Here is a 17,341-nt window from a genome sequence, read left to right as displayed (position 1 = left end):
TCCCTTTTGCAATGAGTTTAGATTGGCAAATTCGCAATCTATCAACTTAAACCATCTACACCAAAGCTAGTCTCACATCATTGAGAAGACAAGGGCACAGAACCAGTTTCTAGTTTATGTCGCATTGATCCTGGAAAATGCTGGGCCATTGCTCTTCGCACATCCCATTCTTACACAAAGCAGCAATTAAGTCTACTTCAAAATCTTTCACGTAATTGTTGACCTCATTTCAACTGGATAAAATCTACAGTGTAATTACAACATTATCCATTTCACTGATATAGTAAATACTGTGTAGTGGAACAACATTACAAATTAATGTGACAGTCCTTACCAGGAGATGTCCATGATTGACTTGTCAAATAATTCATGAATTACCACTAGTGGGCGCTTCAGGCAGGTCAGCTGTAGAAACAGAAAGCAATGATTAAATCAAATACGACAAAGCCTCAAGTTTCTGGCTCACCGCCAGGAGATTCTCCTTTGAATTATGTGGACCATTTAAGATTATGGGGTAACACACCAAACCAAAACCAACTGAGCTCCTGGTCAATCACAAATGCTTGTGTCTTTATGTCATAAAAGCAACAATTCCCATTGATAGAAGCTTCATAGGATCATAACAGCACAGAAGGCAGCCATTCGGTCCAGCGACCCTATGCCAGCTCTCTGTAGAGCAATCTACTCAGTCCCATTCCCCCACTTTATCCCCATAGCCCTGCAAGTTTATTTCTCTCAAGTGCCCATCATAAAAGCAACATAATCAGCAATGGAAAAAACATTCAAGAGGATTTGAAGGGATGCTACAATTGAGCACCAAGCAATAAAGGTTAGACAGGAGAATCATAAACATGTGCTAAGTCATCGACTGCTATTCTTTGAGGTAGTAAATAATTAGATTACTGCTATCCAGTGGATGGAATTTACTTAGATTTATCAGAAGGCATTTAATAAAGTTCCATACACAAGGATTTTAATATCGTCAGGTTCATACAACTAATGAGAAATTGGTTTGCTGAATTAAAAATCTGACTTGGCGACGGAAAGTCGAAGGGAATAATAAAATGGAAAAGGTTGTCTCAGGGCAAGATGAATGGTGGAGATTGACTGGAAATGGTTGTTAAACCCTCTTTGCTTTCTTCATGATTGTTATGAATGAACAAAATGTATTGTAAAATAGCACAAAGGCAGAGCTCACGTTGAAAATTATTTCTGCAGCATGCAGTTTATTTGAATAAATAAACTAAAACCTGTCTGATTACACCCCCATGCAGTGCCTTGCAGCATGTTCTGAGTGAGAGAGAGAGAGATCATGATCACTCCTGACAGATGGACATCTATCTGGGATACTCTGCATCACTACAACAAGTGTGTGGGCAAACACTGACTAGTTGTGCAAGCTAAAAATACCAGGTATCTATTTATTTTTATTTAGAGATACAGCACTGAAACAGGCCCTTCGGCCCACCGAGTCAGTGCCAGCCATCAACCACCCATTTATACTAATCCTACATTCATCCCATATTCCTACCAAATCCCCTTAATTCCCCTACAACCTACCTACACTAGGGGCAATTTACAACAGCCAATTGACCTATCAACCTGCAAGTCTTTAGCTGTGGGAGGAAACCGGAGCACCCAGCGGAAACCCACGCGGTCACAGGGAGAACTTGCAAACTCTGCACAGGCAGTACCCAGAACTGAACCCGGGTTGCTGGAGCTGTGAGGCTGCGGTGCTAACCACTGCGCTGCCCTACTATCTCACTAAATCAGTGTCCAACACAGTGATGAGAAAGTAAGTCAATAAATTAATCTTCATTTAAAGCTTCTTCACAAAAATGCACATTTGTTGTTGCTTTGATTAATAGTATCAAATTTTTATGCCTTTATCTTTCTGACATTGTGTCACCAGCCCCCATATCAGACAAAAATTGTAATGAGGCCCCCTACGTGAAAAGGTTAGACAACCCTGACCTAGACGGATGAGGACACAGCTGCCAATAGTAGGGTGAAGGGAGTCGGGGAGGCCAGATTCAGAGAAACACAGAGTTCTTGGAACATTGTAGGTTTGGAGAAGGTAACAATGTTAGTGAATATTGAGGCCATGAAGAGATCTGAATATGGAGGCATTGGAGAACCAGTAGTCAATAAAAGTCTGCGAGCACATAGGTGAGAAGGACTTGTTACAGGTTAAGAAATCAGCAGCAAAGTTTTGGGTGGATTGAAGTTTATGGAGGATGGCGAATGAGAAGCTAGACAGGAGAGCATTGGAATAGTAGAGTCTGGAGGTGACAAAGGCATAATCATAGAACGTTTACGGCACAGAAACAGGCCAATTGGCCCATCGTGTCTAGTCCAGCTGAAAAAGAGCCACCCAGCCTAATCCCATTTTCCAGCATTTGGTCCTTAGCCCTGCAGGTTACGGCACTGCATGTGCACATCCAGGCACCTTTTAAATGAGTTGAGGTATTCTGCCTCTACCACCCTTTCAAGCAGTGAGTTCCAGACCTTCCCCCACCCCCCCCCCACACCCACCACCCGCTGGGTGAAAAAGTTTCCTCAAATACCCTTTAATCCTTCTACCAATTACTAAATCTATGCCCCTTGTCACTGACCTCTCTATCCAAGCCCCTCACAATTTTGTACATCTGACTCAAATCACCTCTCAGCCTCCATGTTCCAAGGAGAATAACCCCAGCCTATCCCATCTTTCCTCATTGCTGCAATTTTCCAGTATTGGTAACATCCTCATAAATCTTCTCTGTACCTTCTCTAGTGCATCCTTTCTGTAATGAAGTGACCAGAACTGCACACAGTACTCAAGTTGAGGCCTAACTAATGTTTTATATAGCTCTAGCATAACCTCCCTACTCTTAAATTCTATGCCTCGGCTAATAAAGGAAAGGATTCCATATGCCTTCTTAATGACCTTATCCACCTGCCCTGCTACCTTCAGGGATCTGTGGACATGCACTCCAAGGTCCCTCACTTCCTCAACACCTCTCAGTATCCTCCCATTTGTTGTGTATTCCTTTGCCTTGTTTGACCTCCCCAAATGCATCACCTCACGCTTCTCTGGGTTAAATTCCACTTGCCACTTTTCTGCCCACCTGACCAGTCCATTGATAAGAGATGAGGGTTTTTGGCAGCAGATGGGCTGGACAGATATGGCAATGTTACAGAGGTGAAAATAGGCGTCTTTGTAATAGAGAGACACGGGCTCGGAAACTCAGCTCAGGGTCAAATAGAAGGCTAAGGCTGCAAACAGTCTGATTGAACCTGAAAGGTTGAAATCGAAGGCTAGAGTCCAGAGTTTGCTGTGGGGGCCGCAGACTAAAGCATAATTGGAGGAAATCTGAACTAATGTAGGACTAAACATTGGACAAGCAGATTGAGAACACAGAGCTAATGGGAAACAGTGAGAAGTGGTGGAAAGTAGAAGCTGGACATCAGCAACAAGATAGACAAAGAAAAGCTTGTACAAGGACAACGGGACACAGATTTAAAGTTTTGGGCAAGAGATACAGTGGGGATACAAGGAAGAACTTTTTTAACGCAGCAAATGGTAATGACCTGGAGCGTGCTGCCTTTGAGGGTGGTGGAAGCCAAGATGATCAATGATTTTAAAAGGAAATTGGAAAGGCACTTGAGGGAAATAAACTTGCAGGGCTATGGGGTAGAGTGGGGGCAGGGGTTGGGCAGAATGGGACTGACTAGAGTGCTCAACAGAGAGCATGCATTGACTCAATGGGCCAAATGGCCTCCTTCTGCGCCATAATGACTGGCCCAAATGGACCATGGATTTTCCAGCATCCAACTGCACCATTTTCACAACTGGCCTATGAAGTCACTACCATAGTGAGGAAAAGTGCATACAATTTCACCTGGGACTTGGAACTTACCCAAACAGAGAGGGACCGGTCCTTACTCCCTACTGCGCAACAACAATAAGGACAACTTGGCTTATTGGAGCTTCCATTCCGTGGCTTCTTCTTGAAGATTTTGGGATTAAATTTCTATAGATGGGAATAGAAGAGGAAAACTGTCAGATCAACAAGAGGCAGCTGCACATCTGAAGTATAAGGAAACAGCTAATTCATCACATCATCTTCACAGATCAGGTGAAAAGACTTCTTATCAGCAGCATCCTCAGACACACAACTGGCTTTGAACGCAGTTTAACCGCCAGTACACTTCACTGCTGTGATAACGATGTGAAAGGATTACCAACAATGTTTATAATTCATGCAGTGGTACAATTACAAACAATCAGGGAACCTTGGACACTGAGCAGAGTCTGTACAGCTTAATAATCTTCCATCAGTTGTTTATGTACAAGAATATATTATGCTCGACAACAAATGAAACTACAACTGACCACAAATGTCGGTTTAAATTTTACTATGACTGCAATAACCAAATTGTAATGAATAAAAGTTGGATAGGCCATGCTTAATCCCAGATGACTGTCTTCCCATTTACAGTTACAGGCAGGCTGCAGTTAACAAGAATTATTCCTTTCACTCATTTCATTGTTTTTAGTAATTTATGGAACAGCCAAATCCCAACTTGCTGTTCAGTGAGTCATTGAAGAGCCAGTTCCCAATGACTCTGCCATCAGGATCACCTTGCACATCCGCTAGAATGGCTGTGACAGGAATCACTTCTAACAGAGTTAATGCTTCAAGGAAAGTACTCCTAACAACAATTAGGTAAATACTCCATCATTCCCATGAGGACAATGTTAATCTTTCACCTGAATACTAAACGAGCCAGAAGGAAGACAGTACGTAGAAAATTATTGCAGCAGCACTGAAAGAAACCTAAACTATTCAGCGTACAACACTGGAAAAACAATTGCACCATCTTTCAGCACACTGCTGCTGTCTGTTTATGCCCTTCTGCATTTTTCTTACCTGCATGTAAAGATGTGGTGGTAAATATGACAGACCTCCCCCCACCATCCTTCACCAACAGTGCTCAGTATGAAGTCATATTGCTAACACAATGTGTTAACCATGGCTTAGTGTTAGGACTCTTATTTGAGTCAAGCCTGTGGGTTCAAGTCCCACTTCAGAGTCTTCAGCGCATAACCTCATCTGGCACTCCAGTGCATTACGAAGGGACTGTTGCACTGTTGGAGGCACTAGGCTTTCTGATAAGACATTCAACCAAGGCCCCCTCTCAGGTGAGCATAAAGGGTCCCATTGCACGCTTTCAAGGAGGAGCAGGGACATTATCTGTTATGTCCTGGCCAATACTTCTCCCTCAATCAACATCAATAAAAACAGATTATCTGATCATCACATTGCTGTCTGTGGGAGCTTGCTGTGCGCAAAATGGCTGCTACCTTTCCTACATAACAACAGTGACTACACATCAAAGGTACTTAATTGGCTATAAGGTGCTTTGGAACATCCTGAGATTGTGAAAGGCGCTACATAAACGTAATTCTTCCTTTTGCTTTTATTCAAGACAAATTTCTCTCACCTCTCCGCCACAGTGCCCAAACACAAGTCACATTGCTCTTCAATTCATGTGGAGTTCAATAGTCAAGTTGATCCTCGCTTTACTTTTTCTGACTGCAGGGTGATTAGATGGTGGTTTAAATGAAGCAGTAACATAGTTACCTGATGTTTGCATGGCAATGGGGAAGGTCTAACAACAGAACCCTGGATATCAAATCAGGCATGCTGGTAAAATTGGGTGCAAATGTGCAATCATATCTTCTTTTAAAATACACACCCAAAGGAAAGAGATCCAATTAACAAGCAAAAATACTTTTCACAGAGATCTACCTTCCTTCACACAGGTGAAGGACTTTAATCATTTTGCTGCAGAAAACAGTTCACTGCACCTGCTGGAAGCGGGTTTTCCAGGGACTAACTGTAAACAAGGTGTCAATGGAATTGTTAAACAAGGTATAGATGGAATGATCAAACAGTCTTTTTGGGGACAGACTACTTGCCCAGTGACTAAGTTGGGGACAGTGACAAAGTTAATAAACTGGAAATCATGCCAACTTCTATCACTAAAATAAAAGCAAAATACTGCCAATGCAGGAAATCTAAAATAAAAACAGCAAGTGCTGGAAATACATAACAGGTCTGGCAGCATCTGTGGAAAGAGTAGCAGTTAACATTTCAAGTCTGTGACCTTGTATCATGCTGTAAAAAGAAACAACAGACAAAAGGGAAGCTCAAATTTACAATTCTGCAGTCTCTGCTGACACTGTCAGTCCTCTATTCACCAGTCCAACTTCTTCACTATTTATAAGCATCCCAAATAAAATTCAGGGATCTTACTATTGATCTCATTGTTATTGTATTCCTGATTTCCAGCTGAATATAAAGTCAGAGACCGATTTACTCTGGAATGAGATGGCAGCTGGGAAGACCAGTGAAGGCCTTTTGAAACAAAACATTCGAATACAAATCAGCTCTCAATCTTCTTTACAGGTCAAGGAGAGGTTATTAAATTACGTGATCCGCTCGGTTAATCATAGAATGATAATAACAAGGGAGACCATTCAGCCCATCATGCCCGTGCCAGCTCTTTGAAAGAACTGTCCAATTAGTCCCATCACCCATTACCTTGCTATTTTTTTCCTTTCAACTACTTATTCAATTCCCTTTTGAAAGTTACACCATTCTTGCAGGCAGTGCATTTCAAATCATAAATGTTTAAGTATTTTTTTCCTCATGTCATCTCTGGTTCTTTGGCCAATTACTTTAAATCTGTGTCCTCTAGTTACCAACCCTTTTGCCACTGGAAACAATTTCTCCTTATTTACTCTATCAAAGCCCTTCAAGATTTTGAACACCTCTTTCAAATCTCTTCTTAACTTCCTCTGCTTCAAAGAGGACAACCACAGTTTCTCTAATGTCTCCATGTAAATGAAGTCTTTTATCCCTGGTATCAATGTTCCTTCTAAGCTGTGCAGCCCAGAAGTTCCCATGCAGGCTGAGCACAAGTCAGACCCTTAAGTTACCACCCGTGCTGCCTCGTAAAAATATTTCAAGGGCCCACTTGCTTAAATGAATAGGCCATGGACAACAAAAAGAAATTAGAGGAAGCGTTGCCTGGTACCATTCTAATAAATCTCCTTGGCACCCTCTCTAAAGCTTTGACATCCCTCCTACAGTATTCTCTTCTCTTCTCTCTTTGGCCTCCTTGTCTCGAGAGACAATGGGTAAGTGCCTGGAGATAGTCAGTGGTTTGTGGAGCAGCGCCTGAAGTGGCTATAAAGGCCAATATTAGAGTGACAGACTAATAAATTCTAATAAATCTCCTTGGTACCCTCTCTAAAGCTTTGACATCCTTCCTACAGTATGGTGCCCAGAATTGGCCACAATTCTTTAGCTGGGGCCCAACCAGTGTCTTATAAACATCAGAACAGCCTGGCTTTTGTATTCACAAGCCAAGGATCCCTTGCGCCTTATTACCAGCCATCTCTTCTTGCCCTGCCACCTTCAAAGCCTTGTGCAAATAGAGTCATACAGCACAGAAACGGGCCCTTCGGCCCACTGTGTCTGTGCCGACCATCAAGCCTATCTATTCTAATCCCATTTTCCAGCACTTGGCCCGTAGCCATTTCAAGTGCTCATCTAAATACTTCCTAAATGCTGCGATGGTTCCGCCCTCTACCACCCTTCAGGCAGTGTATTCCAGATTCCAACTACACACTGGGTGAAAAAATTTTTCCTCAAATCCCCTCTAAACTTCCTGCCCTTTACCTTAAATCTCTGCCCCCAGACACCTCCGCTAAGGGAAAAAGTTTCTTCCTATCTACCCTATCTATGCCCCTCATAATTTTGCATACCTCAATCAAGTCCCCCCTCTGCTCCAAGGAAAACAACCCTAGCCTATCCAGTCTTTCTTCATAGCTAAAATGCTCCAACCCAGGCAACATTCTGGTGAATTTCCTCTGCACCCTCTCCAGTGCAATCACATCCTTTCTATAGTGTGGTGACCAGAACTGTACATAGTACACCAGCTGTGGCCTAACCAGCGTTTTGTACAGCTGCATCATAATCTCCCTGCTCTTATATTCTATGCCTCGGCTAATAAAGGCAAGTATCCCATATGCCTTCCTAACCACCTTATCTACCTGTGCCTTCCGTGATCTATGGACAAGTATACCAAGGCCCCTCTGTACTTCCTAGGGTCCTACCATCCACTGTATATTCCTTTGCCTTGTTAGTCCTCCCAAAATGCATCATCTCACAATTCTCAGGATTAAATTCCATTTGCCTCTGCTCTGCCCATCTTACCAGCTCATCAGGTGTCTCTGTTCCTGCACCCTCTTTAATTGTATTATTGTGCTAATATAGTGCCTAATTCTTCCTGCCAAAAAAATCACTTTACACCTCTCTGCATTGAATTTCACCTGCCACGTGTCTACCATTTCACCGGTCTGTATCCTCCTGAAGTCCGTTACTAGCCTCCTCACTGTTTCTTACATTGCCAAGTTTTGTATCATCTATAAACTTTGATATTATACCCTGTAAACCCAAGTTCAGGTTATTAATACACATCAAGAGGAGCAATGATCCCAACACTGACCACTGGGGACACAAGTGCATCCTTACCTTCAGTCTGAAAAACAACTATTCACCAATACTCTGTTTTCTGGCCCAGAGTCAATTTTGTGTCCACACAGCCCCTGCCCCTTTAATTCCATAGGTTCTAATTTTGCTAACAAGTCTAGCACATGCAACTTCAACTATGATAAGAGCCACATTGTCACTAAGACCATTTAGGCAGGGCATATGGTGGAAAGAACAGCAAGGCAAGGAAGTTGAAGTAAGGGCAAGGCGTCGCCACCTTTATGTCTAGTTTCCGCCAAAGTCATGATGACAATGCAATTATTCACAATAGGAAGGGCCTACTAATAACCTACCAATGTTAACTATCCAGGTTAGCACTTGAAGAGCAGCAGTAAGGGAACTTTACCCACACAACCATATCCAAACACTTAGTTTTGTAAACAGGGTTCCAAACCCCAGGCATCTTTGGGTGCACCAGATTTCTCAAGGTTTTTTCACTGCATTTATTGCTTGCTGATTATTGCAGTCATGGTGTCTGAACAATGCATATTTTCTGGAAGTATACTGATGTCCTTTTTATAATTTACACCTCCTTTCGGAAGTTAAGACAGGGATCTCCGGCAAGGTGTCAATATTTGCGAGGTCCACAAAGGAAAGTTTAAGAACCACTGCCCTAGCATGAGTCACCAATTCCAGGTGAGGGAGTATTGGGCCTAATAAATTAGAGGGAAATTTACAGGATCCAAATACCAAGTCATAATTCCTAAATCCCATTTTTGATTGAGATACAGCACAAAATAATCAGGTCAGGTATAGGCAGCTGGAATCGAGCGAGTCCCTCAAGGAATATATGAGATGTAGGAGTACACTTAAGAAGGAAATTAGGAGGGCAATAAGGGGCCATGAGATTTCCCTGGCAGATAAGACAAAGGAGAATCCTAAAAGATTCTAAGTATATTAGAGTAAAAGGATAGCTAGGAAGAGAGTAGGTCTCCTTAAGGATCAGTGTGGTAATCTATGTGTGGAGCCATGGGAAATGGGCGAGGTCTTAAATGAATATTTCTCGTCCGTATTTACCGTGGAGAAGGTCATGGAAGCTAGTGAGTTCAAGCGAGGAAACAGCAATATCCTGGAGCATATCAACATTATAAAGGAGGAGGTGTTGGAGGTTTTGAAGCGCATTAAAGTGGATAAATCCCCAGGTCCTGACCAGGTGTATCCTAGGATGCTATGGGAAGCAAGGGAGGAGATTACTGGGGCCCTGGCAGAGATTTTTGTATCATCGTTAGCCACGGATGAGGTATCGGAAGACTGGAGGATAACTAATGTTGTGCCTGTATTTAAGAAGGGCAGCAGGGATAAGCCGGGGAACTGCAGGCCGGTGAGCCTTACATCAGTGGTGGGAAAGTTATTGGAAGGGATTCTGAGAGACAGGGTTTATATGCATCTGGAAAGGCATTGTCTGATTAGGTATAGTCAGCATGGCTTTGTGCGTGGGAAATCATGTCTCACGAATTTGATTGAGTTTTTCGAGGAGGTTACCAAGAGGACTGACGAGGGCAGGGCGATGGACGTTGTCTACATGGACTTTAGCAAGACCTCTGACAAGGTCCTGAATGGTAGGCTGGTCCAGAAGGTTCGATCACATGGAATCCAGGGTGAGCTAGCAAATTGGATACAAAATTGGCTTGGTGATAGGAGGCAGAGGGTGGTAGTGGAGGGTTGTTTTTCAGATTGGAGGCCGGTGACCAGTGGTGTGCCGCAGGGATCAGTGCTGGGCCCTCTGTTGTTTGTCATATATATTAATGACTTGGTTGTGAATGTAAGGGGCATGATTAGTAAGTCTGAAGATGACACCAAAATTGGTGGTATAGTGGACAGTGAAGAAGGTTGTCTAAGGTTACAACAGGATATAGATAAACTGGGAAAGTGGGCAAGGGAGTGGCAAATGGAATTTAACGCAGACAAGTGCAAAGTGATGCATTTTGGGAAGTTAAACCAGGGCAGGACATATACAGTGAATGGCAGGGCCCTGGGGAGTGTTCTTGAGCAGAGAGACATTGGGGTGAAAGTACATAGTTCCCTGAAAGTGGCAACACATATAGACAGGATGGTGAAGAAGGCATATGGCAAGCTTGCCTTCATCAGCCGAGGCATTGAGTACAAGAGTTGGGACGTCATGTTACAGTTGTACATAATGTTGGTTAGGCCGCATTTGGAGTACTGTGTGCAGTTCTAGTCGCCGCACTACAGGAAAGATGTGATTAAGCTAGAGAGGGTGCAGAAAATATTCACAAGGATGTTGCCTGGTTTGGAGGGCTTGAGTTATAAAGAGAGATTGGATAGGCTGGGTCTGTTTTCCCTGGAGCAAAGCAGGCGGAGAGGGGAAATGATAGAGGTATATAAAATTATGAGAGGCATAGATAGGGTAGATAGCCAGAGTCTGTTTCCCATGGTCGGGGTGACTAAAACTAGAGGGCATAGATTTAAGGTGAGAAGGAGGAGGTTTAAAGGGGATCAAAGGGGTAAATTCTTCACACAAAGAATAGTGGGTATCTGGAATAAGCTGCCTGAGGTGGTGGAGGAGCCAGGAACAGTGGTGACATTAAAGAGGCATCTGGACAGGTACTTGAATGAGAAAGGCATTGAGAGATATGGAATTAATGCAGGTAGGTGGGATTAGTATAGATTGGCATTATGGTCGGCATGGACACGTTGGACCAAAGGGCCTGTTTCTATGCTGTACGACACTATGACTCTAAAACTGCATTCTTACACAATACATCTTTCCTGCTCTTTTATCCCAGCAAATGAAAAATATATTCACACTGATTCTGCATTGGGCCAGGATTTACAGTTGCTGGCAAACAGATGGCACCCGCTCCTTACCCATTTTAATTTGCCCTTGCCTGTTTGATTTCCATGAGCTTTTGCAGGGCAAGTGGGAGATCAAAATGACATTGTGCCCTCTACAGGGCATCTGGGATCTGTGTGAACTGGATGAGCAACTGCACATCTCCTTAACCAATCAGATTGTAGCCGAAGTTAGAAAACTGAGTTCACTGGCAAATCAGGTACAGAAAGTGAAATTAAATAAAAGAAAGAGTGGATGGAGAGAGAGGAGACAGAAAAGACAAAATGTAAAAAAAAATGCAGATTTTTAAAAATCTTTTAAAAGCTGAAGGAATGAGACTCTAGACTTGTAAAAGTTAATTTTCAGTGCCAAAGAATTAAGGCATATCATGCCATTAAAAAGGGTACTTAGACTGAAATGGACAAACCCCAACTCTGTAGTGACTTTAGTCCATATTTGCCATCCAAATACAGGAACTTCACACCTTTCAATGCATTTTATGGTGAGTCAAACAGCGAGATGCCATTTCTGGGAAGCTAACAGTAAGTGATGCACTTCAGAAACCAACTTACGGATTTTCTCGTTTAACCACACCCCTGACCTTGTCCAAAGGTGCTGCGCAAGTTGGGCATAAAACAACTGAGTTTCGCTTACCTCACCATTATTTTGACAGTAAATTCAGGTCCAATAGCTTTGTATTTCTAATCATTTTCTCCCTTTCCACAAATCAGAATACAAATTTATATCCAGCACATACTTATAAATTACATTCTTCCAAACAGTTTCCTGCAGGGTTCAAAAGGTCAGAACACGTACCACTACAGTCACTGCCTTCCGATGGCCAACGAAGTCCATGTTTGTTTTCCAGCCATCCCGCTCAATAATCTGTGCAGTGGGGCCCGAGTTGTTCATTGCGTGAGCAGATACAAGGTAATGGCCATCCGGGGACCAACTTAACCGCAGCACGTGCGTCGTGCCTGCACACTGTAAACAGATTAAACAAATCATTTGGACCATAACCTTTGGCGGTCATACATACTACACTAACGAGACAATTTACTACAATTACCATGGCAATAATGGAAGAATCACAAATCTTCTTGTAAACCTAACATCAATGAAATACCAGCACACCAGATTATCTTTCTGCAATGTTTTGAAGAAAGCATCAACTGCTTTGGTATTTGACCAACATATTTCCAAATATGAATTGGCTTTAGATGGGCAACTTCAAAGAAGCCTTTTCCAACAATTCAAAGATTGCACCTGAAGAACAATGGGGGGCAATTTTCTCAGCCCACCACCACCCACCGGATGTAATTGATCCGAGGTCCAAACAATGTTCAAGGTTGGGTGTCATTTCCATACCACTGCAAATTTTTTGCGTATTTTGAGCATCTCGCTGAACAGAGAGGGATAGAATCTGGGGCTCGAGTATGTAGCCTAGCTGCTGCAGGCAGGCGCAGTGGGAGGTGATCCTGGGGAAGAGCTGCAGAGGCATGATTCTGAAGGGCTATGAGGAACATTGAAGCCCTGCCTGACCTACAAAAATTGCTTTTAAAACTTGAAACTTACCTTTTCTCCAGTGGCCTGCCACGGTCCCTTTGAGGGCCACTGTTTCGGCCGCTCAATGCCGTAGTGACCAATGAGCAGCACATGTGTCAGTCTAACACTGAAATAAGAATACCACCTGTTTCAGCTGGGGGTGCTGGCCATCTATGTTCAGGTGTAATCTAAAATAGAGTCTCGGGACACCAATTGGTGAGCAAATTAAAAAACAGAATGTCATCTTCAGCACGAATGCAACAGTAGTGAAAAAGGGCAGAAGAGATGCTGGTAGCATGATGACTCTTCAAAAACCTGCATTCTAGCTTGTGCAGTGTTGATCTTATAGACAAGCTTCCCACAAGTGACAAAGAGCAACAAGGAACAGCCACGCCCCTGGACAACAATTCAGACATTTGCTGAAAGCACATACTTCATCAAAGGGTTTTGTGATGTTGGTCTCCAGCTGCCAATCCATGGTCCTCCATACTTTTAAGCTCCGGTCATCAGCTTGGGATGCAATGTACTTCCCAACAGGATCCCAGGTAAGACCCTTCACTAGGCCTGAGTGACCCCGTAATGTTGCAATGATCTCTGCAAAAAAAAAAGTTGAAAACATTCACTTTTTAGTCATCTTTGACACTTAAAACTTTTCCAATGAATGAGTATCTGTGCTGTATCCGTAACCTATGTGACCAACAGTAAATTTCACACATCGTGATTGCAAATGATTCACAAGAAAGATGTTCTGCATGGGTTTGAGACGAAGAACTGAACCTTCAATGCTGCTTCGTGAGGGATTCCTATTCACATTAGTTCCAGTCAAGCCCTTATAGAACCTGTTCATCAATTTAAGGCCAATTTCCAATCTCACCTGGGAACTTTAGAGCATTCCAGATAACAACAGTGTTATCTATACTGCAAGAGGAGAGCCAAGCATCGTGGGGTGACCAGGCCAGGTCCATCACATCTAGAACATAAACAAAATCCTCAGTCAGTGTACTGTACATCAGGACAACTATATGTAAGGAATAAGGTAAAGCCAAGAAAGGAAACCTCAATCACACAACTACCAGGCAATGACCACTTCCAACAAGAGAGAATCTAACCACCTCTTCCTGAAGTGCAACGGCATTACCATCCTGGTGATTACCACAGACCAGAAACTTAACTGGACCAGCCATATAAACATTGCGGCTACAAGTGTAAGTCAGAGGCTCGGAATTCTGTGGCAAGTAACTTACGTCCTGACTCCCCATAGCCTATCCATCATCTACAAGACACAAGTGAAGTGTGTGATGGAATACTCTCCAGTTGCCTGGATGAGTACAGTTCCAACAACACTCAAGAAACTCAACACCATCCAGGACAAAACAGCCAGCTTGATCGACACCCCATGCACCATTTTAAACATTTAATCCCTCCACTACCGGCACGTAGAGACAGCAGTGTGTACCATATACATGATGGACTGCAGCAACTCACCAAGGTTCCTTCGACAGCACCTTCCCAATCTCCACCACCTAGAAGGACAAGGGCAGCAGATGCATGGGAACACCACCACCTGCAAGTTCCCTGTCAACACACACACCATCCTTGACTTGGAACTATACCACCGTCCCTTCAATGTCACTGGGTCAAAATCCTGGAACTCTCTCCCAAATACCACTGTGGGTATACTTACCCCACATGGTGTGCAGCAGATCAAGAAGGCAGCTCACCACCACCTTCTCAAAGGCAACTAGGGATGAGTAATGAATGCTGGCCTTGCCAATGATGTTCACAACCCATGAACGGATAAAAAATAAAATACAATGTGCTGGACTATTTTAAAACAATTCATACATTACTGAATCTTTATTCTCATCAAACTGAGGGATACCAATGCTGGGGGACAAAGTCTTTTGCATTATGTGCCTCCAAAATAACCTTAGAGCACTCGAAAATCAAGTGACCAATATGCACAATGAAGCTCCCTAGATCTTTTCACGTTATAAGAGGAAGCCATGCTGCAGGCAGACAGGAATAGAGGCAGAGGAGACAGCAGAGATGGTCATCCTTTGGGAACGCAGGAGAGATGAAGGAGGACTCAGGTAGTGGCTGTACAGGAAATCCCTGGGGATTTCAAGTGTTCCAATAGGCCCATAATGCCGGATGCCTATGCCACAGACGAGGATAGCAACACAATCGTGGGAAAATCACAGGAGACACTGCAGCATCACAAAGCAAATGGTTACCTGCAGAGAATGGGAGATAAAAGAGAATGGAGCTCCAAATGTAAGAAGACATAGTTTTTTTTTGCAACTGGCAATGTCCCAAATGCCAGGTCAAAATGGAAGAGGTGGAGCTGATTTTGAAAACAGAGTGAGCAGCCTAAGGTCACGCTTATCATTAGAACCAATATTGAAGGGAAGAACAGGGTGGAGGTGCTGTAAATGTAGTTTGAGGAGTTAGTGATTGGTTTAAAAAGCAGGACTTCCAGGTCAATGTTCCCTCTAATTTATCTTTGTTGTGCATGGCCTGTTTACTGCGCTGCACTGCACAGAGTATTAAAGATTGCTGCATGCTTACTCACCCACACAGCTTCAAGACTTGACACACTCCTGGTAAGCCATCCATATTCTACCTCCTGTAAACCTGAAGTCATCCAAAACTCTGCTGCCTGTGTCCTAACATACAACAAATCCCATTCACCCATCACCCCTGTGCTCACTGATCTACATTGTCTCCCGCTTAAGCAACGCCTCGATTTTAAAATTCTCATTCTCAAAACTCTCCATGGCCTGGCCCCTTGCTATCTCTGTAATCTCCTCCAGCCCAACAACCTCCGATATCAACACTCCTCTAATTTTGGCCTCTTGAGCATTCCCTATTTAAACCGTTCCACCATTGGCAGCCATGCCCTCAGCTGCCTAGGCCCTACGCTCTGGAGTTAGCCCTCCATAAAACTCTTAACCTCTCTATCATGTGTAAGAAACTCCATAAAGTCTTTTTGACCCTAATATCTCCCTATGTGGCTCAGTGTCATATTTTGTCTTATAATACCTCTGTGAAGCCCCTTGGAATGTTTTGTGACATTGAAGGCACTATATAAATATAAGTTGTTACAGGGTATTAATCTCAGGACTGCTCCCAATGTCAGGCACTAGGTCAGGGCAATACTGGTCTTGACAGATGGTTATACAGGAAGGGTTTAGGGCACTGATACAGGCTCTGGTGCAGGGAAAACTCTACAGGATGAGCTTCACTGAAACAGTACCAACATCTTCACACGGGGTATTTATACTGTATGGTAGGGGAAAATATTAGAGTATATGCCTGACTGTTCCCCGTAATCATAGTGAAGGGGCAAAGCCGTCAAAATGGTACACTCAAGCGTATAGAGAGAAGTAATGGTATGCGCTAGCTGCACAGAGAGAGAAGTACTGAGGGAAGATAGGAAAGGGGTAAAGGAGAAGCAAAGATGATGATAAAAGGGTATTGAGGGTCACCAGCATGCCAGTGTGGTAACACTTCTATTTGAGTGGGCAAAACTCCCCGCATCATCTCCACCCATCCCCACCCCTCACCTGTGGGCCCTCTGCTCTTGCTCTGCCTCTGCTCTCCACTCCCTCCCGCTTCTGGTCCCCACTCCTGCGCCACGCAGCAGGTTGTTCAATGAATTTTATTGGCGATTATTTCTGGACACAAACCCGAATTTTCAACCAGTGAGCATTTTAAAAGGAGATTTCTAGCATTTTGGAAGTCGGAACAGATAGATCCTGGGATCTCGTGTTCAGCATGAACATCGGCAGAGAGCTGCTTCTGTGCTGTAATAAGAGCCAAATCCACAACTTGATCCAGCATCACTTCAGTGAGCTTTGTGTTTAGATCTGTGCTGATATAAAACAACTGGTTTGGTTTTTCATTTAGTTGTTGTTTCATAAATCTAAATCCAATAGACATTTGTTTTAATATGAGAATTTTAAATGGATCTGGCTGGGAATGGAATCCTTGGGTCATTACTGAGTTTGTGAAACACACTGAGAGCTCTCCAATCTCTACCAGACCAAGAGAGTAGCTCCAGGATAGCTGCACGTGCAGGATTGTGCGGGCAATTCAACAGAATCCGTGGCCTCGCCATTTCTTCTCCCTCAGCCACTCGCTCCCCTCTCACAGTCTCCCTCCCTCCCGGCTTCCCCCGTGTGGCAAAGAAAGGCAGCGATCGCGGGAGAGAGCGGGGAGCAGAAGTGGAAGGGAACGGGGAGCAGAGGCAGAACAGGGAGAGGAATCGGCGAGGCAGCGAGTGAGTGGTCCACAGGTAGGTGTGGAGTGGGGGGGAGGGGCGGGTGAAGCGGAGAGTGAGCAGCCGAGTGGGGAGGCTGGGAGTGATGAGCACCGAATGATGTTTTCA

The 17,341-nt window shown here is 43.7% G+C and overlaps 1 protein-coding gene across 3 annotated transcripts in view; it reads right to left on the bottom strand.

The window, feature by feature from the left end:
* Nucleotides 1–17,341, bottom strand: part of hira (histone cell cycle regulator a) — a 110,889-nt gene that overhangs the window by 72,487 nt on the left and 21,061 nt on the right. For all 3 annotated transcript variants that reach the window (XR_010977292.1, XM_068055342.1, XM_068055343.1), the window contains exons 6-10: nucleotides 13,823–13,918; nucleotides 13,382–13,542; nucleotides 12,220–12,387; nucleotides 3,903–4,016; nucleotides 335–405 (exon numbers count right to left, since the gene is read on the bottom strand). Coding sequence is in view for 2 of the 3 variants with exons in the window: in XM_068055342.1 (XP_067911443.1) it covers nucleotides 335–405; nucleotides 3,903–4,016; nucleotides 12,220–12,387; nucleotides 13,382–13,542; nucleotides 13,823–13,918 (610 nt within the window). In the remaining variant the exon portion in view is untranslated. The remainder of the gene's footprint in view (nucleotides 1–334; nucleotides 406–3,902; nucleotides 4,017–12,219; nucleotides 12,388–13,381; nucleotides 13,543–13,822; nucleotides 13,919–17,341) is intronic.

The sequence above is a fragment of the Heterodontus francisci genome, chromosome 23 (assembly GCF_036365525.1).
Source record: "Heterodontus francisci isolate sHetFra1 chromosome 23, sHetFra1.hap1, whole genome shotgun sequence".
Classification (NCBI taxonomy): domain Eukaryota; kingdom Metazoa; phylum Chordata; class Chondrichthyes; order Heterodontiformes; family Heterodontidae; genus Heterodontus; species Heterodontus francisci.
This window is presented reverse-complemented; position numbering and strand designations above follow the sequence as displayed.